This window comes from Chelonia mydas, chromosome 3 (assembly GCF_015237465.2).
Source record: "Chelonia mydas isolate rCheMyd1 chromosome 3, rCheMyd1.pri.v2, whole genome shotgun sequence".
Lineage (NCBI taxonomy): Eukaryota > Metazoa > Chordata > Testudines > Cheloniidae > Chelonia > Chelonia mydas.
The window spans coordinates 193,307,264-193,330,334 of record NC_057851.1 but is presented as its reverse complement, the minus strand read 5'-3'; the positions used below and the strand labels follow the sequence as shown (position 1 = coordinate 193,330,334).

At 38.1% G+C, this 23,071-nt stretch overlaps 1 protein-coding gene across 13 annotated transcripts in view; it reads left to right on the top strand.

The window, feature by feature from the left end:
- Positions 1-23,071, top strand: part of LOC102945887 (SLX4 interacting protein) — a 125,510-nt gene that overhangs the window by 66,953 nt on the left and 35,486 nt on the right. For all 13 annotated transcript variants that reach the window (XM_037896144.2, XM_043544042.1, XM_037896141.2 and 10 more), the window contains one exon: positions 3,113-3,236. In XM_037896144.2, the coding sequence (XP_037752072.1) occupies positions 3,113-3,236 (124 nt within the window). The remainder of the gene's footprint in view (positions 1-3,112; positions 3,237-23,071) is intronic.

Below are 23,071 nucleotides of genomic sequence, written 5' to 3'. Positions count from 1 at the left end.
AAAGCAGCTTCTGTCTCTGTTGTTGACTCTCACTTGCAACCTCAGTGCTAGAAAAACACAGGCATAGCACACAGTCTTGTTGGCCACTCTGAGACCTGGAAAACTCATACCAACATCAGTCTGTTTAGGACATTGCTTTTAGCTGCCTTTCTGGTCACATACTTATAGCAGTGTTGCAAAATAAAGACAGTTTTGGCAGACAGTTTTAAGCCAGCCTCTTATTAGTCAGAAGAAAAAAAAGGAAGAGAGATAGGAGAGAGAAGAAATGAGATAGGGAAGGAAAAGAAGACATGGGTGATGGGGGACAAAGGGTCACATCCTAGGTGGTGTTCGGGATTTAGAAGTTGCCAGTGGCAATGACGATGTCATCTGGCTCCCTCTGTCTCTTATCCAGTTTGGTTAGGGCATCTTTCAGGATTAGGATGAAGTAGGTCCAAGGTCCCAGGAGATTGTGAGGGTGGCAGCCATGATGGTGAATCTTGCTCCTTCCCCTTCTTTCAGTCAGCCAGCATCGCCAGTAGACAGTCACTTTTTGAGGCCCCCAATAGGGAGTGATGGGAAGAATAGCCCATCCCCTCATTATTTTGTCCACTCATTACGCCTAATTTCTGAAACACCAATTTTTAGTTCATTAATTTCCAGTCCCACACTCTTCTTGTTTACCAGGCATGATCTTTATACAGTCCTGGTGTTCAATCAGTAGGCATTTTTGTTTGGACTAATTCGGGGGGGGGGGGGGGTGTCTTCCTTTTACCTTTTCCCATCAACATTTATTGTTTATAGGTTATTGTGACATCTTATGAACTTTCACTCACTTTTTACAGTTGTGCTCAGTTACAGTAAATTTGTAGGCCCAGTTATCACAACAGCTCCTCTGTGCTCTAGGGTCTCTGTAGAACTATGAGATGTGCAGGCTACTCCCTGCCCCATAGCAACCCAAGTCTCTGATTGGTTCTCTGATTGCCCCGGGACCACAATCCAGTGAGCTGCTGACAGTTTGGGTTGGGACACTCTGGAAGGCTATTACTTAGGAAATTATGTATGAGTTTGCAGGGGAATGATACTGCATTCCTGGCCCTTTCCTTTTGTAGCTGCTCCTCCGTTGGCACTATGCTGCCTTGGTAGAAGGAGGAGAGAGACTGGTTGCTCCAGTATCTGCTTCTCTAACTGAGTCAGTGGAGAGCAGGATGGGAGCTCTAGTGTCCGTGCCTGGGCTGAGGGGAACCTCTAGTAAAAGACATATTTTCAGTTTGTAATCAGATACAAATTTTCTTCTTAACACAATCACACTTGGTGTCCAGTTTAGAGCCTTGAGTACCCCAGGTTGAACACCACTAACACAGAGGTTGTGTGTAGGGTATTCTTGGTGGTTGGGGAGGGAGAATGCTGCTGAATTGACTCAGTTGCCCTTCGTTTGATGAATTTGAGTAACTTCATCTGCTTTTCTGCCCTTCTCAACCTCTCCCCAGGGGTAATGGAGTAGAAGATCTGGTTTTATATTTTAACAACAATTTTGTATTCTGATGAGTTTGTTGCATTAGTTTCATTCTGTGCTATATGTGTGTAGCTATAATGCCTCATTTACAAGATCAGTTGAGTTCACAATTCCATTTTATAAGTGAAAAAGAGGGATATTAATTTTCTTTGATAAAAGCGCCAGTTTACATTTTTAAAAGGTATGCTTATGTTTATTTTGAGTTCTATTCCAGTAATCTCTTCATAAACACAACAGCTAAAAGAAATATTTTGAATATAAATGTAAGGAAGTTTATATTAATCTTTATTATTGCAAAAGGAACCAAATGCATCTGATGTTTCAGCTACTTCCCGGGGGGTTTTTTAATTAAAAATATTTTTTTCAATCGGAGAATGTGCAATGAGGTTACTTTGATGAGGTAAACAGCAGAATAGATAGTAAGAACCCACACTTTGTGTGCACTGTCATTAAAATGAAAACTTCATTCTAACATTAAGGAGAAAATAGTGTGCATGGATCACTGATATACATATAGTACATTATTTTGAGACCTAATCATTTATACCTGTGTTTAGATCATCTGTTTTCATGTGTCTATTCTGCATATTTTCTAGATTAGTCATAGCTAACCCCTACATGTGAAGCAAAAGTCTTTAATTTAAAGAAGTACTCATTTCATTTTTCATCTGTCTGAACACTGAAAAATTTTAAATGTAAAATTATATCTCAGTGTCCAACAAAACATCAGTTCTTTGACAAGATACTGTGCAATGGAAAATGGGAATATTGAGAGAAAGGCCAAAACGAGTCCGTATACAGTCAACTGAGAATTTGTTCAAAGTACTGTTGAGATGAAGTCTTTATTTTATTCAAGTGCTTCCTGTACCTAAGCTTTTGCTCAGGTGCTTTTGAATGGTGTGTGTTTGTATGTATGTGGTATGTGTTTAAATAAGTTTTCAAGGTGTAATCAGTTAAATTTAGGAATAAATTCTAAGTAAATCAGTGAAACTAGTTTTCTGTGACCTACTCAACTTCTAGCCTTCCCTAAAGTATCTCCTGGAACTGAACCAAAATAGTTTGGTCTTGTTTACAAGGATCCTAGAAGAGAAATTAGGACATTACAAATTCCTGGGAGATTCCCCCTACCACACCTCCCTGTTATGATGAATTTTCTCATGGTAGATTCCATTTTAAAATGTATCATTTATTAACTTTGCCTGAATAAAATATTGTAATTTACTATTCAAAAGTATAAGTGATGTTACTTTTTGTGATATTAATGTCATGTTATGTTTATTTCATGTATCTAGTTAATGCGAATTTTCACAGTAAAATTGATTAGGGAAGTTACTCAGCCGTGCAATTTGTCATAATTGACCATAACCATCATACTGTAATTTAGTGATTTCTTCCTCTTTCATTTTTCAAAATGTATATCTAAAGAGTCTAATTCTTTTTCCAACCCTTGTTGCAGTTTTAATGTTAAAAACATTTATTTATACTTTCAATAGTCCTTAAAATATGACAATGCAAAATGCATAGAATGGGTTTCTGCATACATTTTTGAGTGCTTTGATATTAATTTTTAAGGATGTATCGATTTAGACATAAATTTATAACTGATTTCTATTTCAGGAACTGTGCTTGCTGCTAAAAGACACTATTGATTCAAGAGTCAAGCACTATTTAGAAGCTCGTAAACACCGTGGCCAGTGGAAACACACGGAATGCACACAAGCCATTCCCTTGTTCCTAAAAGGTAGGGTCAAGTACAATAATTTTAAAGATTGTAAATAAAATTTTAAATGGTAGAAATTATTTTTATTATATTTTTGATTACTATAAATGACATAGTCCCTACCAGGAAATCCAGTGAGCCTAGTGTCTAACTTAAGTGATTTTACATGTAAAAATATATATATTGTTTTTCCTATATAAGAATATATATTCTTTATATGTAAAAGTTCTTAAGTGAGTCTCTCTCTCTCTCTGTATACACTCACATACATATACATGTTATATGATTTCATCTGACGCCAAAATTATAAAGCATAGAGATTTAAATCCTTTTTAAAAAATGTTCTGTATGACAAATAGGTATATTTCACCTACCATGTTTTGTTGTGATTAGAATTGGTCGTCATTTAATCGGCGTGTAACCACAGCTTGGTAGCAGGGTTTGTTAAGTTGTGATCCTGTTTAGCTAATCGTATGCAGAAACACAACAAAATAGGAATGCCATTTATTTAAGCTGGATATTGTTGCTAGGTTTTATTGCAGGGGAACAAAAAGGTGAAGTTTTAAAATAACTGTTTTTAGTATCTGAAAATACTTTTTATTCAAGTCTAAGTCTGTAGAACTGTTTTAGGGCATAAACTACTTGGTAGTTTCCCTTCCCTTTCTTGATTGCTTAATTATTTGCTCCATTATCTTTCCAGGTACTGAAGTTAAGCTGACTGGTTTGTAATTCCCCAGATTGTCCTTATTACCCTTTTTATAGACTGCTATTATATTTCCCTTTTCCAGTCCTCTGGAATCTTTCCCGTCTTAAATGACTTTTCAAATATAATCATTAATGGCTGAGATATCTCCTCGGTCAGCTCTTGAGTATTCTAGGATATATTTCATCAGGCCCTGGTAACTTGAAGACATCTAACTTGTCTAAGTAATTTTTAACTTGTTCTTTCCCAATTTTAGCCTCTGATCCTACCTCATTTTCACTGGCATTCACTATGTTAGATGTCCAATCGCTACTAACCTTTTTGGTGAAATCTGGGAAAAAAAAGTCATTTAGCACTCCTGCCATTTTCACATTTTCTGTTACTATTTCCTCCCCCCCTGCCCATTGAATAATGGGCCAACCCTGTCCTTCGTCTTCCTCTTGCTTCTAATGTATTTGTAGAATGTTTTCTTGTTACCCTTTATGTCTCTAGCTACTTAAATCTAGTTTTGTGCCTTGGCCTTTCTAATTTTGTCCATACATGACTGTGTTATTTGTTTATATTCCTCCTTTGTCGTTTGACCTATTTTCCACTTTTTGTAGGACTATTTTTTGAGTTTCAGATCATTGAAGATCTCCTGGTTAAGCCAGGGTGGTCTCTTGCCGAACTTCCTACCTTTCCTACACAGTGGGATAGTTTGCTTTTATGCCCTTAATAATGTCTCTTTGAAAAACTGCCAACTCTCTTGAACTGTTTTTTCCCTTTGACTTGCTTCCTATGGGATCTTACCTACCAACTCCCTGAGTTTGCTAAAGTCTGCCTTCTTGAAATCCATTGTCTCTATTGTGCTGTTTTCCCTTCTACCATTCCTTAGAATCATGAATTCTACCATTTTGTGATCACTTTTCACCCAAGCTGCCCTCCACTTTCAAATTCTCAACCCGTTCCTCCCTATTTGCAGTACCAGTGCAATTACTGTTATGAATATTAATATGAACATATATTTTTATTAAGCACAGCAAAGATTAAACACCGTTTTGGTGGCTCATTAGGGCAGCAAATGATTGTAGAAGCCTTATAAAAATATGTTAGGAATACATGGGAACTAGCTTGCTATGACATGACTATTTTTTTCCCACAAGTACAAAATAGAATATGAGTAGAAAGTGCCGGAGGCCAGTAAAGATTTTTTTAAAAGCCTTTCCTGCAAGTTGGGAACCTTAACTTATCCCCCTAAAAGAGTGAACTGTGCAATGTTTATAAAGCATGTGAACTTTTAGATCCTCTTATATTTCTGGTTTTGAGAAAACAAATGGAATTTTCTTATGAAAAAAGAAACGGATACCATTTAAAAAAAATCCTGCTAAGGAATGTCTTTTCCCACTTAGAAACATTTTTTATATTTTTTTTTAAAAAGGTTAACTGCCTGAATAAAGTGTGTTTAAAAGTAATTGTGTGAAAATAAATTTAATTGTTCTCAGATGTGCAGGCAGGTATCTTGTATAATTTGTTAATCTGAGAGTATATATGAAGCCTGAAAGGCTGACGCATTTGTGAGGTGTTAATATAAAGCAACCTTTTAATTAGAAAACTGACACACTGTTCCAGCCCTGGCAAACTGATCATCTATGTGTCTTGTCTACATTTCCCCTGATAACAAACACCCCAAAGGCAAATACATCAAAAGAAGTCATCAGTAACATGAATGACTCCATTCTAAACCTGGAGGCTCTGGATTTTGGATTTGCCAGAACTATCATCCCATTCACCTTGCTGGATTAATTGCCACTAAATTAATGATAGATAAAATAAATAAATGTAAAAAAAGAAAATTCCACAGGTTTGCACCATGGAAACTCGACTTGATGTTGAATGTCCTTACCAAGCCATCTTTTTACGCCCTTCTCTGCCTTAAACATTTGAGTTGGGAGCCCTGTCTGTGGCGCCTCAATACCGCACTCTGAGAAAATGAAGTGCTTTGCTTAAGTCCAGCATTCATATGTTCTTCACTAAGCCAGTACACCTGGGAAAGAAACAAGGGCATGTGTGAATGTTCACTAGGGCAATCAGAACCCATCTCATAAGGAGAGCGCTATTCAGAAGATCCACAGCCCAGTAACTTTTACACTTTACCAGTTACCAGCACTTAAACAAGGCAATACAAGCTTTAGTTAATAGATGATAAAAATATTGTATCTTTGGCTTCTTCAGAAAGGAACTGCAGCCCTTCAGAATAAGTCACTGCACACAAGATCCGGGAAATGAGTACTTCACAATCTGAACAGTCCTTAGTGTCATAACAGACTGGTTTTGCACATTTATCTGTATATTTTGTATTTCAGGGAAAGTTCATGTTGTGTTGTAATCGGGTTAATAGACGTTCCTAAACAGCTTCTGAAGCTGAAAAATGTTATAATTGTGGATTTCCCCAGAAGTGGGAGCCAAGCTACCTTTCTTTGATTGGCAGTCTGGACCTGCCTCTTAGGGCTACGGAGCAGAGGGGAATCCATTGTTAAAATGGCCACCTTGGATACTTCAAGGAGAAAATCATCAGCTAACAGATTTCTCTGTCTGATATTATGGAGGTATATATTGGCTTCCCTTTTTGTGGCACATAAGTAAAATATCTGTGCAAGTTACTTGTTAATTTACACAGCTCTTTCATTTACACCCACACAGTAGTGCGCGGTGGGTCGTATACCATCTCATTAGGAAATCTGTGGGTGTTACACACAAGAGAAGAAGAAAGAAAAATGGGACAGAGAATGGAAAAATGGGAGAAAGTAGCCAAAACAAGCAAGTTCTTCCTATTCTTCCTTCTGTTTGAACAATTTCTCTGCCCCTCCCAAATGACCAGTGTAAATTATCTGCCAAAGTAAGCTTTAATTTAGTCTTTAGTCATTGGCTTCAGAGTAAACTCTCTATTTCCTGTGTTTGGTCTAACATCCAAAAGTGTTTGATTTTGGTTTATCTTATTTTTTAAGAGAAAAATGCAGTGTGATAGACTTACAAAGATACAGTCCCTCCCCATTCCTCCCCCCCTCCCCCACATCCAGTTTGCATGCCCAGAGATGTGCAAGATGGGCATTGAGCTCATAAACCTCACTAGCATGCCCACATCAGGAGTTTAGTGCATGCAAGTCAGCCACTCACAAAAATTGCATCTTGGAAAATTTGGCCCATTAAGAACGGGGCTTTCTATAAAAGTATAAGTGGAGTTATTATCTCTTAACTTCAGACCCAGCTTACATAATTTGTGAAGTATTATCACTGTGCTCCGCTTTTACCAATCACTGATAGGGGTGGGGTCCCAGGGGAGCAGTAAGAGGTGGGGGGTCCTGGGTGGGGGCAGTCAGGGGACAAGGAGAAGGGGGGGTTGGATGGGTCGGTGCTTTTCAGGGGGGCAGTCAGGGGGCAGGAAGTGGGAGGGGGCAGATAGGGGACCAGGGCCAGGCTGTTTGGAGAGGCACAGCCTTCCCTACCTGGCCCTCCATACAGTTTCGTACTCCGATGTGGCCCTCAGGCCAAAAAGGTTTCCCACCCCTGAACTACAGGTTCAGCAGGTGCACAATGACAGTTGAATGTGCTTTTGGTAGATTGAAAGGGCGTTGATGTTGTTTACTCACCATATTGGATCTCGGTGTGAGAAATATTCCAATGGTTATAGCTGCCTGTTGTGTCCTGCATATTTGTGTAGAAAAGGGGGGGAAATTGCCGCAAGGGTGGAGGGCAGAGGTGGAGCGGCTTTCTGCTGAGTTTGAACATTCCAACTCAAGGGCTATCAGACAAGCTCAACAAGGAGCTCCATGGCTTAGGGAGGCTTTGAAAGAGCATTCTAACAACGAGCCACAGTGTGCTCAACCTGGCGCTGCAGTTTTTGGGGGCCTGTTAGGAACTGTGTGGTGCTTGCTGCACATCTGTGCATATATCACTGACAGTACACCTATAGATGTTGGGGTGCGTACTGTACATTTGTGACAATTACACTGTTTGGCACTGAGCCTGTGGGTTGTGAGTGTACAAGACCACTACTTTCACTGTCATCAGGCATTATGCACCATATGTTGTAAACTAATAAAAATGAATCACTTTTAAAACAAAAGAGTTTTATTTGTTTACAAAAACAGCTCCAAAATAATCTCTGAAGAGCTTAAGTGAAATGCATTTTAACTTAAAACTATTGAGGAATCTTAATAAATAAACAAGAGGAGGGAACATTAATGTCCATTGTAGCTACACGTACATCAACTGTGGTTCCCACAGGTCAGTATATGGGAAGCTATTGTTGTCCAGGCTTTCCCCCAGTGTATAGTGATAGGGGTAAGCGTGCACGCCCAGAGGCCATGTTGAATGCTGGGGGAGAAGGGGTGGTGTAGGGAGGTACTGTGCAGCAGTTCTCCACAGACTGCAATGGGAGTCAAACCCAGGATTGTTGAATCTGTAGGTTCACAATTGTCTGCAGCAGCGGAGTTTGCTGATGGAGAAGTCCCATTATGTACTCTCATCTACCTCTCCTTTTCCTGTGCCTCTCTCCTCTCCATAGAATCCTAGGGTTAGAAGGGACCGCAAGGATCATCTAGTCTGACCCCCCTCTGAGTGTGCAATCTGCTCGTGGATGCCAGTATTTCTTCGGCTAGTCCATACCTGTGCTTGCACAGCCTCTTCTCCACACAGGCCCAGGAGATCCAATATCTCCTGTCTCCTCCAGGCAGAAGTGTGTTTGGAGCATTTAGCAGGCATAGTCAGCGGGGCAGTTGTGCACAACAACAGAGCACAGGTAGAGGTGTGCTTTCCAAGCTGGACAAGGAAAAGGTATTTCAAAAAGTTGTGGGGGGTTTAAAAAGGTAGGGGCTTTCCAGTATGTGTGGCAGTAGAGCAATTCCAAATGCAGTGACAACAGGATGTCACATGACACCCAAACCCCTGACTTCATCTTTTATCTCTCCTTCTGTATGAGATCCTACCTCCTCTATTTAACCTCCTGCAAATGCACAGGAAATGTGAAATCAACCAGCATAATACAGACAAAGGTGCATCCAAAAGATCCTTCCAAAGCATTCTGCTCTCACATCTCAATTTCATCTTTTTTGCTTCTTAAAATCTTTTAGACAGTATCCCTTTTAAATTCCTCTCACTTGCGATCAGTTAAGAGTGTCTATTGCTACCACAGGAGGTGAAGTTTGTTTGATACTCGTCTTCACAATGCCTCAACATTTCTCAAACTGTGGGTTTTAGCTGCTTGAGTTTCTTGTTTCTCAGAGGGATAATTGTAGCCTATTTATCATTTAATGACTTATGGCCCAATCCTGCAGACCTTAATTGACTTTTACTCCTGTTTAAATGCAATACTGTACAGTGACTATACTTCAAATGATCCTATAAACCCAGATCCTGTAATCAGATTCATGAGGCTGGATAGACCTCTGCATCTATGCAGAATCCCACTTAAGTCAAATGGGGCTCCACATGGACGCAGGGACACCTGTGCAGAACTCATTGCAAACTCAAAGCTTTGGTGAGTTTGTTCAGCATTTTGTTGTGCCAATCCATTTAATCTACTTTGCTTCTGTCAGTGGAGATGGCTGCTCCTAGATGTAAGCAATAATTGTTCCCCCTTATGCTAGTGGATTCTTAAAAATATTTTGATGGAGTGGTTTTATTTGTTGTTTATTTCTTAATATTTTATATTTGTTTGTATGTCTGATATATGCATGTTTTCCACTTTGATTTGGATGTCAATTTCTTGGGGTTTTAACTGAAAATCAGGCTAGCAACGAATTTGAGAGGAATAAATATATCTTGTTTTAGAAAAAATCTTTCTTTTATAATGTCTGAAAAAATCCCAAAATGCAGAAAAACATAGCTGGTATTTCAGACTCTCTTTCCAGAAGAGGGAAATGTTTCCCGTTTTAATAGTGTGTGGGCTTTTTTCTTTTGGTAATAAATTGAATAAAATTCTCACTCCTGGCCTCCCGCTCCTCATCCTGTGGTTGCTCTTTAAAAGCTGCCAGTTGTCTTTGATCAGTAGTTCCCAAACTGTGGTCTGTGGAGAGCTGGCTGGTCACATGACTCCAACCCACTTATGGAACACTTTCCTAATATTACTTTTCCATGTAAGGAATTGCTGTAATTCTCCCAAGATGTTACATGATCACAAATGGAGGTGGTCCAGTGAGTCTTTTCTAGATAATTAAATAGCATTACCTAAGTATTGGCACTATGCAAGATACCAGGGTAGGAAATACTGAAAATGTTGAGGTAACCTGAATCTCAGTCAAAACTGGTAAACTTTTAAGGTTGACCACTCTACCTTCCGCAGCCCCCATGAGTAGCATAATTTCCCTGAGCTCATCTGCAAGAACCCTCTTGAAGAGCCCTTAAGTCCCTGTTGAAGAGCCACTTCTTTTATGCTGCTTACTGAGAATCTTGTTGACATATATATTTGAAGGTGGGTTTTTTTAAAATGTTGTTTTCTATTCCCACTAACTTCAGTCTACTTGTCTGACTGTCCTTAGATTGTGAGCTCATTGGGTCAAGGATCAGTGTTTGTATATGGTTATAGCAATGTTGAATAGTGATCAATATCCCCCAACTTCTTCTGAAAGGCACTTCAGAGACTCTACGTTTTCATGTAATAACGATATAAGTTTTAGTAATGTACAGTACATGGGGGAAAAATGAGCCTAAGGGAATTAGACACCCACTGAATTTCTGTGCGGTTTGGGTGCTCAACTTCCTTAGGATCCTTTGAAAGTCCTAACCTGAATGTTTGTAATAATTGTGCCACTTTTCCATGTGTTCCCTGGATTATATTTCTTAGTAAATATGTCTTAGGTATTGCTAGTACACCAATACTCTTAGTATCTAGGATGTTGCATTTTACTGCATGTTTCTGATTAAAATAAGTGTATTTTTTCACTGAATATGGTTACAGAGTTATAGATAAATAACGAGAAAATCTGTTTACTAATAAAGTCTAAACTGCTGTTGTCCAACTTCAGAATATTATGAAAATTGTATTTGGGCTTTAAAATTATTCAACATTCATTTCTTTATTTCTGAATCTATTCAGACTTTTTTGCAGTTTGCATTTGAACTTTACTTTCCCAAGCTTGTGTGTTCTGGTGCTGGGAATTTAGAGCAACACTTGCAGTACCCCTTGAGATTTATGTATAACAGAAACTTAGCCACTGAACACTAGTAACAGACGTTAAGAAAAATAAAAAAGTTGAAGGCTGGTTACACTCAGACCTGGTCTACACTAGAAAATTAGGTCGGCATAACACTGTCGCTCAGGGGTGTAAAAAATCCACACCCCTGATCGGCGCAGTTAAGCTGACCTAAGTCCCCGTGGAGACAGTGCTAGGTTGACAGAAGAATTCTGTCTGTCAGTTCTTCTGTCAACCCAGCTACCATCTCTTGGGTAGGTGGATTACCTATGCTGGGAATCTCCCATCGGCGTAGGTAGTGTCTACACTGAAGTGCTGTAGCATATTAAATGTAGCAAAAACTTAGTAATTAGTGATGATGAGTTTTCTTTGGGGTCTTTTTCAACTAATGACCTCACCTGATTTGAGCATTATTGATTCTATGTTTGTGTGTTATAGGGTAGAGGTGAGAGTAATTCCTTTTATATAATAATTAAAGACCAGTTGCGCTTGATTTATTCATGGGTGGAGTCCCATTAATTTCACTGGACATACTCCCACGAGTAAGATTAGCAGGATTTGAGCCAGTTTAGGTTTCTGTTCAGTTCTTTGTCATAGCTTTTAAGATTTGCAGTTTTGGGGGCTTATTAAATGAATCTTGTGATTAGTACAGAAACATGGTAGCTATTTTGTTGTTAAGATTGTAACTACCTTTTGATTAGCCTGATTTTTGACACCCATACCCACTCCCACTGACTTCAGAAAACCTGCTTCCCAATTATTTTGTTTTGCGGGAGGTAGGAAGGGAGCAAGGATGATACAAAAGTTATTTTAGAAATATTTAAACAACAGAAGAACATAAGAATAACCATACTGGATCAAACATATGGCCCATCTAGCCCACTATCCTGTCTTCTGACAGTTGCCGGTGCCAAATGCTTCAGAGGGAATGAGCAGAACAGGGCAATTTTAAGTGATTCATCCCATCAGCCAGTCCCACCTTCTAGCAATTGGAGGTTTAGGTACACCCAGAGCATGGAGTTGCGTCCCTGACCATCTTAGCTAATACCCATTGATGGACCTATCCTTCATTAACTTATCTAATTCTTTTTTGAACACAGTTATATTTTTGGCTTTCACAACTTCCACAGCTTGACTGTGTGTTGTATGAAGAAGTGCTTCCTTTTGTTCATTTAAATCCGCTGCTTTATCAAAATGCAAAAATACCCCAACCTAACCCTCTGTTAGCGAGTAGGCTGGAGTTGTGGGTAATGGCTTGATCTAGAAACTCCAGTGTGTGGTGTTCCATTTTCTTTCATGAGAGCACTGTAGTAGTTTAGAAAGGATAGGGATCTTGATCATGCTTCTAGGGTACTAGAACTCCATTTTACTGTTTACTAAATTGTCTGCCATTGAAAGTTAGGGGTTGACCCCTAAAGGAGAAGCTGGAGGTTCAGTCCCGAGATCCCAAAGATCTGCATTGCCTTGTTTCTTTCCACTACATCAGCTCTTTTGCAGGGCGTTCTCCATTTGCAGGTGACCCTGGAATTTCCCAACCCTAGATGAGGCTTTCATAGCATGAATAGTGGGAGAGGCACATGCTTTGACCCTCTCAGTCTGCTCCTCCCCCATGGAAGGAACTCCTTATCCAGCATAGGGAGAAGAACAGTACATAGAAATTTCTGACCTTCCCTTCAGCACTGGGTTGAGTATTAAGTGCCCCTCTGCACAAGAAGTTTCAGGCACAATTTGGCTCTCTGTGGAATCCCAGTGAAACTCATGAACTTATCCAATTAAACTTTTGTGTATAACATACACACAGAGAAAAATATATATAATTTGCCCGTTTTGTTGCAAGGATCGATTTGAAAATGTAAATCACTTGCTAGGACCGAACACTTGTCACAGCAGTTCTCACAGGTAATTCATAGTCCTTCCCCAGCCAAGCCCAACCTACCTTCAAATTAGAACTGGCCACCAGAACTGCTACCTTGAGAGATGGGCCAAGATAGAATATTCATCCCCAGACACTGCTTAGCTCTCTGTACAGTTTGTTTCAGTACCTCCTCCAGTGGTTCCAGTGAGAGAAATCTCACCTATAGCACTTCCCAGAGAAATGGGCTGTTGTGTTGTCTTTAGCAGCAGAATCCTTCTCTACTTCCATGGCAACAGGGTGTGGATAAGGTGGTGGCAGAATCGTCAGCCTTTCTGCAGTGGAACTGGCAGTATCATCATTTTTATTTGATCTCTTCTCCTTCAGAAGACACTTGGTGATCCCTTCCACTGACATGGCAGTGGCATTAAATTTGACTGGTGCAAGACACAGGGTTTAGGGGAAAAGGTAGAAAACCGCAAAATGGGCCACTTCCTGAGCTCTGTGACCATTTACTTCCTTGTTCACACTTCAACAGGTGTAACTCTGAAGGCCCATCTCCTGCTTCTCCCATTCATGTAGTGTTTGCCAAGTTTGTAATTCTGACTAGCTAAAGCAGTAAAGGAGTGTAGTTCAAAGAGCCTATGAAAGAAATGGAAAAATAACAAAGTGCAGACATTTATTGTTGTGGTTTTTAAATGCTTAAAAAAATTTAAAAATCCCACAACCTAAAGATATTCCCAGATAGGATCTTTCAGATGGTTAATGTTTAAAACCAATATCACTTCATTTAAAAAGTACTGTATTTATTTTTTAAAATGAATAAACGTGACAAAGAAAGGTAGTTTGGAGTTAAAGTTCTAAAAACAGCCTTAACACTGACTGTTAAACAATGTCTATCTGCTATCCACCAGAAAACCCTTTCCTTCTATTTACTATGTGTCGTCTCCATTTCCTTTTTTTGTGTATTTTTAAGATAAGAAAAAATGAAGATAAAGAAAATTACAAGGTAAAGATAATTACAAGAAAATTTGTGTGTGTGTATGTATATATATCTTCACACAAACATTAGAAATATTAGCAGCAAAAGATCTCTCTCTATAGAAAAAACTAGGTAATAGTTCAATACGGATAAGCATAGGTATTTAGAAATAATCATAAGTATCTAGTGTGATCCTGTCTTCTCAGTCATCTATCAGATTTGGCCAGATTTGGCCAGTTCACTGATCTAAAACTTTCAGAGCCAGACTTTAAAATAGCTCAGCAGCTCCCATTTAGCCGTATAAATGAATGGCTGAATTTTCAGAAGAACTCAGGACCCATTTGTCTAAGTGGGAACTGAACACATTTGAAAATCTGTCCAAGTTGTGGCTGCTGAGTGATTTTGAATATCTGGCCCTAACGTTTCTTATTGACTCTTATATGGGTTGTATGATTTCTCATTTCAACAGCTGTTGCTCTTGAAAAGATTTTTTCTGTACTCCGTTTAGATTCTAAAACTCCCCTAATCTCTTGGTATCAGGTATTTTGGTTAGTGAAGAATGTCAGTTCCCAAAACGATATTTAATCTGCTTGGTACCTTCTTCCAGACCCGATTAAACATAAGGCACCACAAAATGTGAGTAACAAATCACCATTACAGTATGTTCCACTACAAAGCATTTTAATTCAGTTTGTTCAGTATTACTTCTGCCAGTGTCTTAAATGGAATTTTCTGCTGAATAAGTTTGATTTTGAGACCATGTGTGGTTTTATTCATGTTTCAACATCTCTTCTTCCATCCATTAACAACATGGCACTCTGGATCTCTGCTCTAAGCATTCCTCAAATCCTGGGTTCAGCATTTCAAGGATGTTTGAGTACCTTGCATTAGAAAGAATGTCTAAAATGTCAAAGAGGAGGTGGTGGTTCTGAGAGCACGGTATGCTAGACTTTTGTTAATTCATTCTTCAAATGTTTTTCCATGGATTCTGTGACTCTGAGGTGCGGTTTTTAAAAGAACTGTCAGGTAACTAGAAGATCTGTGGGTCAAAGTCCCTTTTGGCCAAAATATGGGCTGGATTCTGCTCTCACATCAGTGTAAATCTAGGCTACCTCTACACTACAAACCAGTGTTGGCGTAGCTACACCTGGAGTGAAAAGCAGGCTGCATACACACTGTTGTGTAGCTAGCTTCCCAAGTCGATGAAAGCAGCGATGAGAGGCTTCAGCAGCTCCTCACTGCTGGAGCTTTTCACTGTGGCAAAGAAAGGCTCTGGCAGGGGGGAGGCAGTGGGGAAGCCACCTGCCAGAGCCTTTCCCTGTGATGGGAGAAGGCTCCAGCAGCAGGGAGCTGCCCGAACCTTTCCCTGTTGCCTTTCTTGTGCCAGAGCTTTTTCCTGTTGCCAGATTCTTCCTGTGATGGGGAAAGACTCCAGCAGCAGGGAGGCAGCGGGATACTGCCCTGCTAAAAAAACAGCAGTGTAGGCAGGAAGCAGTTTGGGCGACTAGAGAGCCATGTAGGATATGTACTCGCGTACATATCCACACCCTTCAGGTGTGTCTTTATTTGCCTATGCCATGGCTCACTGGCTACACTGCGACTGTGCTGGGGGGCTGCTGTGTGGGTAAATACACTACACGCCACTGAAAGAAGCTTGCAGTGTAGATGTACCCCTAAGAGTAACTTAGTTGAAATCGTTGGTGTTGCACTAAGGTAAAATTGTGTAAATGAGACCATAATCAAGTCATGTTTTTTTGTATGTTTGTATGTATGTTTGGTTTTTTTTGTTTGTTTGTCCCAGATCATCACAGTGTTCTGGATGAATGTATTGAAATTCATGTTGTTTTGTAAAGTGATAGCCGTGTGTTCCTGACATGCTTCATGGTTGGGTTGAGTGTATTTCTTGGTACAAAATTTGATATTCAGTATGTCAGTTATGTATTGCAACAGTGACCACAAACCCTTATGTCACATACTGTAAATACAGTTGTAATGATCCTCCTACAGTTCACTCAGCCATTGGGGTTGACATACACCAACATCTGAAATAAGTCTGCTGATCACGACTTCTGTGCTGATCCTGAAGAGATGACATCCACATGGATATTGAAGTCATCCAGAGGATAATCAATCTTAGTGACTGTAAGATAATTGTGGTTAATGACACAACTAGTTCACCAAGGATTCTGAGGTTTAATGGAGCAACTACCCACCAATACTAATTTCATTCTAATTTCATCCTAGAATTTTCATGTGAATTGGACACACTTTTGAAATCCCATATTGTCATGAAAAATCTTCTCGATTGAATGTCAGCTGCAACCAGTGTAGCCACACCTCCTTCCTAGTGCCCTGGTAATTGATGCTGAACCAAATATCAGTCATGGGCAGCTGAGCAATAAAAGTTTTGCCAGAGCTTGATTATACATACAAAGTCAGGAGCTCAACCGTGTCTTCCATACTCACCCTTTACAACAGTCGTATGTTGACCTATCCCATAGGCAATCCTCTTCTCCCTTTTCTTGCTCTTTCCAGGATGCCACTCAGACTAACAACACAGCCCCAATTTCTTCTTCTTTGCAAAAACTCTCATATAATCCTCCCTTCTTCAGACAAAATTTGACTTAATGTTTGATCATTAAAATGTAAGCAAGTTTGAGACGATAATGCAAGAGAAAATTATGCTCAACAACCTTGAACACAGTTGCAGGTATATTCATCATTCACATATTCAACATTCACTGTTGGCCCTGATTTCAATAACAATGCAGGCAGGTTGAGTGCAGGTCTGAATGCACAGCACTGCTAATGCTAAACATTTTTGTTTTTTGGAGTAAAAGCAAATATAGTTTATATAAGTCCAAGAAATCTTTTGTTTTGGCAAATTCCACTTGGTTAGCATCTCAGCTCAATAACTTGATAGAAACAAGAGGGAGATTCTGTACTAACCATCTGTTACACTTAACATCAGATAAAATGCTACGTCCCAATTTGAGTTATTTATGATATATAAATAGCTTGTTCATTTTCCCTTTGTTAGCCAAGCAGTTACTAGAAACCATAATTTTATAGTCTTGGTAATTTATCAAATGAAATTATGGCATTTATATTAACTCCATAAATTACTAACTTTAATTTGATCTTAAGAAGTTGTTGCCAAAAGAATTAGGAAACCCTTGTTCCAGCTAAAGCAGTACAACTGAGGCACCTCTAAACTTTTTAGCTACAGTTGTGAATATTCATTTTCTTGAATTTGTGCATCTGTATGGTATGAGGTTTGTGACATAGTGTAATAGTGCCTGTGCAGTGCTGGGTGTTCCTACAATTTGCTAAGTACCCTCGAGTTCCCTCAACTTCAAAGGGAGTTGAAAACAGCACCTCATATGATCTAACTCTAAATAAATAATGGCCTGAGGAAAAGGAAAAAAAGTTGTTCGGACTTTTTAAAAGATCCTTTTTTTTCTTTTAAAAGGACACCATCAATTGGAAAGTAATACTTAAGTCTAAAAACAATGTATCTACTATTGCTACAGGTAGCACCTAGATTACTATTTAAAAAATAAATTAGATAAAACATATTTTTCTATTTTTACAGTTTCATTTTTGTTTTTACTTTTGACAACACACTCACTCTCCTGTATAGTAGGTCAGTTAAGCTCCAGTCCTGCAAACACTTACACACATGCTTAACTTTAAGGATCTGAGTAGTCTTGCTGGACTACTCATGTGCTTAAAGTTAAGCTGTGCATACATGTTTGCAAGATTGGGTCCTCAGTCAGTTTCTACTGTTGTTCGAGTGGGTCTTTCACACAGCTGCAAGGGAGAGAAAGACATTTTTTTGAATAAGAAAAATATGACTGAAATCACAAATACTGCAGGAGGTCAAAAGGGGGAGGTGTGGCTCCTGAGAAAAGCTTTTTAATGTTTGTTTTTAAATAGACTAGATTTCGGTTTAATGGTTTCCCTTTAATAAATTTATCTAATTTTCTTAAATTAGTTCAACTTTAAATGAATGAGACTCAGATGGAAAAATTGAGAGGGTTTAATTTTTAGATTAAAATGTCATTTCAGGCTCGTATAAAATCTTCAGATACACAGGTATTCTATATTGCTAAAGAGAGTGAAAGTGCTGTGGTTACAATGTAAGCAAGAAAGCAGGGATTAAAAAAACTTGCAAGAAATATGATTTCCCTAGAAATGCTTGTAGGAATTTTACTTAATTGCAACCAGAAGCTTGACCTGGAAGTGTAATGTTTTGACCCGCTAGCTGTCTGGTTTCCTAAATGTGTTGTTTTTTGCTCTTTAAACTGAGAAGATTTATTTTACACATGTTTAACCCTGTGTGTCCCTAAAAGCACCAGTGTAAAAATGACATCAAACCACCACCACCAGCAGTCCCCTAAAAAACAAACCAAGCAAATTAAATTTACAAGGAAGAAAATTGTTTTAAAAATGCTTGTTCAATGGTGAGGCTCTTGTTACTTTAATTGTCACAGGAGGTGGTTTCAGGCACACTTTATATTGTTGCAAGACAAGCGGTATCTTTTATTTTTTAGGTTACTATGATATACAGCAATATTCTGCTTAGCTTTCTCTTCTTCTTAAACTGCATTGCCATATGACAGAGGTAGAGAGAAAATGTAGCATTTTTAGGTTTAAAAAATCCTTTTTCTAATTTATTTTTTTCATTACCCATCATGTAACCTTTATTTTCCTATGCTTAGAAAATTTTGCTGCAGTACTTAACTGAAAGGTTGACTGAGAGAGACTAAGAACCTGACCTGGGAAAAATATTTGGGCATTTCAGACTTTACTCACATGAGTAGTTCTACTGGCTTTTCATTCATGTGAGGACAGTTATGTATGTTTGTGTTTGCAGGATTGGGCCAGACTTTCCATGTGTCTGTATTTTAGGGGTCTCTCTTGCTAAGACTTACACATGTGCTTAACTTTATACACTGTGAATATCATTCCTATTGATCTCACAGGGACTTTGTGTAAAGATAAATATATGAGTGCGGTATCCGGGCCTTAATTTGTAAAATACTTATTGAAAAAAGTAAATAACTAAAATTTAGTAAAACTGGTACAAATTTAGACAAAGCTCTTCATCACTTGAAAAGTGAAAAAACAATTTGTGGATCCTTTGTGGACACACTAATAGGATTTAGTAAATTCCAGCAGTGCCATAAAGGCAAATAATAAATGTAATTTCTTTTATCATTTAGAACATTAATTTGAAAGAAATGTCTGGGTTTTTTTAATTCACTAAACAAATCCATGCAAAGCAAAGAGATTTAAATTGATAAATCTAGCTTTAGAGGGAAAAGAATGGAAGCTGGCAATCTCATGCTTGTTTATTTGCAGAATATTTTTTTATTATCCTTTTAATTAACAGAAGTATTTATCTTCTATTGCGGAAACCAAAGTCAGGCTCACAACACTAACTCACAGTTTAGAAATCTCTTCCAACAATTAAACTAACGTCAACAACTTAAATGATAAGATACATAAAAAGCAAGTGTATTTTTGTTTGAACTGATGTAATATTGACATTTGTTTGACTTGTTCAGACTTCCAGTTTCTGGATTGGTTATGTCCTCTCTTCTATATCATCTCTGTTTTCCCTCCTTAGATGAGATTGTAAAGAGAAATGCAAAAAGTCACTTTTTGGATAGTATGACAACTCACGCTGGGCCAGATCCTTATCTTGTGTGAATTGATGTCGCTCCATTGAAGTCAATGGAGTTACTCTAATTTCTACCAGCTAAGGATCTGGTCCATTATTTGGAATACACAGGTAAGGAATTTGGGCTTTGTCATATAGTTGAGTTGTAACTGTATTTAAATACTGACAGAAACAAGGTGAGTGAGATAATATCAACACCGACTTCTGTTGATGAAAGAGACAATCTGTCGAGCTCCACAGAACTCTTCTTCAGGTCTGGGAAGGGGAATCGGAGTGTCACAGCTAGATTGTTAAGCATAAAGAGTTAACACATGTTGCAAGAAACCATTCAAATAGTGACAACAGTTTGGAAATTCATAGTGGTGGCTAATAAACATAAGGGTATTTCCTTCTTTGCATTCAAGGCACTAGAACAATTTTGTAATCGACGCACAGTCTCCTCTCAGTTCTTCATCATTATAACAGGTGTGGTTTATATATTAATCCCTAATATGTCATCATGTCATGTAAACTGGTGTTAAATCACTATTTTTGTAAATTACTTTCACCAGAAGAAAGCATGTTAGAACAGATTTTTATCCCGTTCCCTTAGATCTAGGGTTCCCTTCCTTCCCTCCCCTCACCTCATGCTATGTAGATGAGAAATATGTTAGTCCTAATTTTCTAAATTAGAAGTCATCGTCTTTTGTGGCGGGTGGGGGAGGTGCAATGACTTGAATTCGCAGTTTTCCACCTGCTGGATTAATGCTTTCCCATGCATTACAGGTGCTAAATAGACTGTTCTGCATTGCAGGCACTAAATTATGCCCACAGAAATGTAGGCTTGGTATGGAAATTATACAAAACTAACTTGCTGTTTGTGATTATACTTCAGGTTTAAGTACTTCCACTATGAATCCTGTTTTTTTGAAATTATTTAAACCCTAAACCTTTCCTTGGATTGGAACTTGGAATGCAAGGTCATTCCCTGGGGAAGGTTCTTTAGTAACACAGTTTTTTGGGGTTTTTTTAAGAAAAAATCCATTTGGCTTTTTTAAGCTGTTTCAGTGAAAAAGAAATTTTCTTCTGGTTTAAAGGATGTAGTGTCAAGTTAAAATGTTCTATCTATAATTGTATATATACATTTTTAAAGCAAATGTGTTACTAATAATCCAATAATTTAATTGTAATTTGCTGTTCACAGTTTATTCTTTTAGCCTATTTGTGAACTTCACTCAGCCTGGGCAATGAAAACAGAATGTTCAGTCTCAGCTTTGGTTTTAGTCCATTTCTAATCAGTTTCATTTTGTTTTTCATTAGCTCTGTTGCATGGATTGCACATGCTTCAGTGGAATGTTCTTAATAGACAACATAAATCTAGAAACCACTTCTGTCTTATCTCTTTTCCATGCCTTTTGTTACAAGTAATCCTAAAGATAACTATTAGTGAAAGAGATTTTAGGAGAAAATATTTTTTTCATCTTTTTTACTTTGTGGTTTTGACAGCATTTTGTGCTTCGTCATTTTCAGTGAGACTGCTCACTCAAGTAAAACTACACACGTACCTAAGTGATTGCTGAATTGGGCTCTAAGCTGACATGAGGTGTACAAAAGTTGAGGGAGACAATCATTGACATACATATTCCCGTTAATTACACAAATACTGACTTTCCCCACCTGGTCCACAGCCTCTAACCAGTGAAAATATTGTCTGATTTATTTTAGTGGAAGTGGATCTTGAGAAGGCATTTGAAGGGGAGAAGGTAGTAGCCTAAAGGAGCAGTTCAGGCAGATTGCTCCATGTGTAATGGGTGGCAGTAGGGGTAGGCAGTGAGAGGAGTATGCAAGTAGGCATCTGAGGCTTGCATTGCTGGCAAATGGAGGCAGTAAGGGTGAGAGTCTGAGTTGTAAAGTGCCTTTAATGTCAGGAAGGAAGGTAGAACTTGATTTGGAGGGAGAAGGGAAGCCAGTGGCAGCTGCAGTGGTCAAAGTGATAGACAAAAAAGATAACCTTGGCCGTTGCATTTTTCATGGATAAGAAGGAGGAGACGGTGTGGATGTTCAAAGAGGCCAGAGAAGAGGAGTGCAATAATCAAGGGGGGAGATTATGGAGTTTTAGTTGTTTGAGCAACCCAAAGTTTGCCTTTTTGGAAATTATATAAAGGAAAACATGGCAAGATTTGGTTGTGGCCTGGATGCACAGGAGAAAATTTAACTGACAGGAAGGATGGTACTATTCTTAACAATAACAAAGAAAGAGGGGAGTGAGGAGAAAAAGAACACGAGTTACATTTTGACCATATTTTGTTTAGGCTTGACAGAATCCAATTTTTATAATTTTGACATTTTGACATATTGACGTTTATTTTTAAAACATTTTTAGAGTTATATCAATATATATTTTCACAGTTGTGCAAAATTACGGGTCTAAAACTTTTTTATTGTTTATATATTTAAATTTTCACAGTTGTGGGAAATTATGGGGGAAAACAGGCAATGGGGAAAGAAAACAATAATTATTTAATGACAGTAAACATTGAGAGTCAAAAAGTTAAAGTTTTATAACTGTTAAAACACAAATGGTCAACATCACATATCAAAATATACAAAATAAATATCCTTAAATCAGAGACATTTGGGTGGAGTATCGATTTGTATTATATAAGAATATACATCTTCTTACATTAAACAATTCTCAGTGTGTGTTGGAGAGGAGGGTGGGACAGACAAGAAAATTAAGTGCAAAATGCTACATTAATGCAATGTAATGGGTAAGATTTTCTGTCTACAAAAGTAAGAAAATTCCTTAATATGTTTCTCCTAGTGACTGTAACTCAGCCGTAATGCACATATATAGGATCTGATGCTGCAAACACTTCTGCATGTGAAGAACTTCACTCAATGCAAGTAGTCCCCATCAACTCGTTCATGATCTATTGTCAACTTAAACGTAATTAGGCTTGAAAGGATTTGATTTTTATGAATAAATGTTGGCAAACATCAATTTCATGTTACACACACAAATTGACGAAAAAATAGATTGAGAATGAGCATGGCTCTTCAGTTTACATACGTTCACTAATGTGATGGTATAATACTGAATGAAGAAGTATAGTTGCTAAGAAGTTAGACCTCATTGCTTTTCAGTATATTAACTTAATGTATGTAGAACACTTTGAAGATGAAAAACCCTATCTGCTGTAAATGTTATTAGCTTAATCTCCATAAATTAATATACAGCATATTGAAAATCCAGGCTTTATATTTAGGATTTAATCTGTGCAACAATGTAATGTTCTGAATTCATAGATTCTACACATCACTTTTCCTTTCCAATTTAATATAACAAGTTCACATTTTTTATATTTCATGGACTAAACTATTTTAAATATAAAAGTTGTATTTTCAAATCAAAGGGGCAATTTTAATCCAAAACAATATGTCAGAAATTTAAAATGGCTGAGCCGTGAGAAAAAATTAGA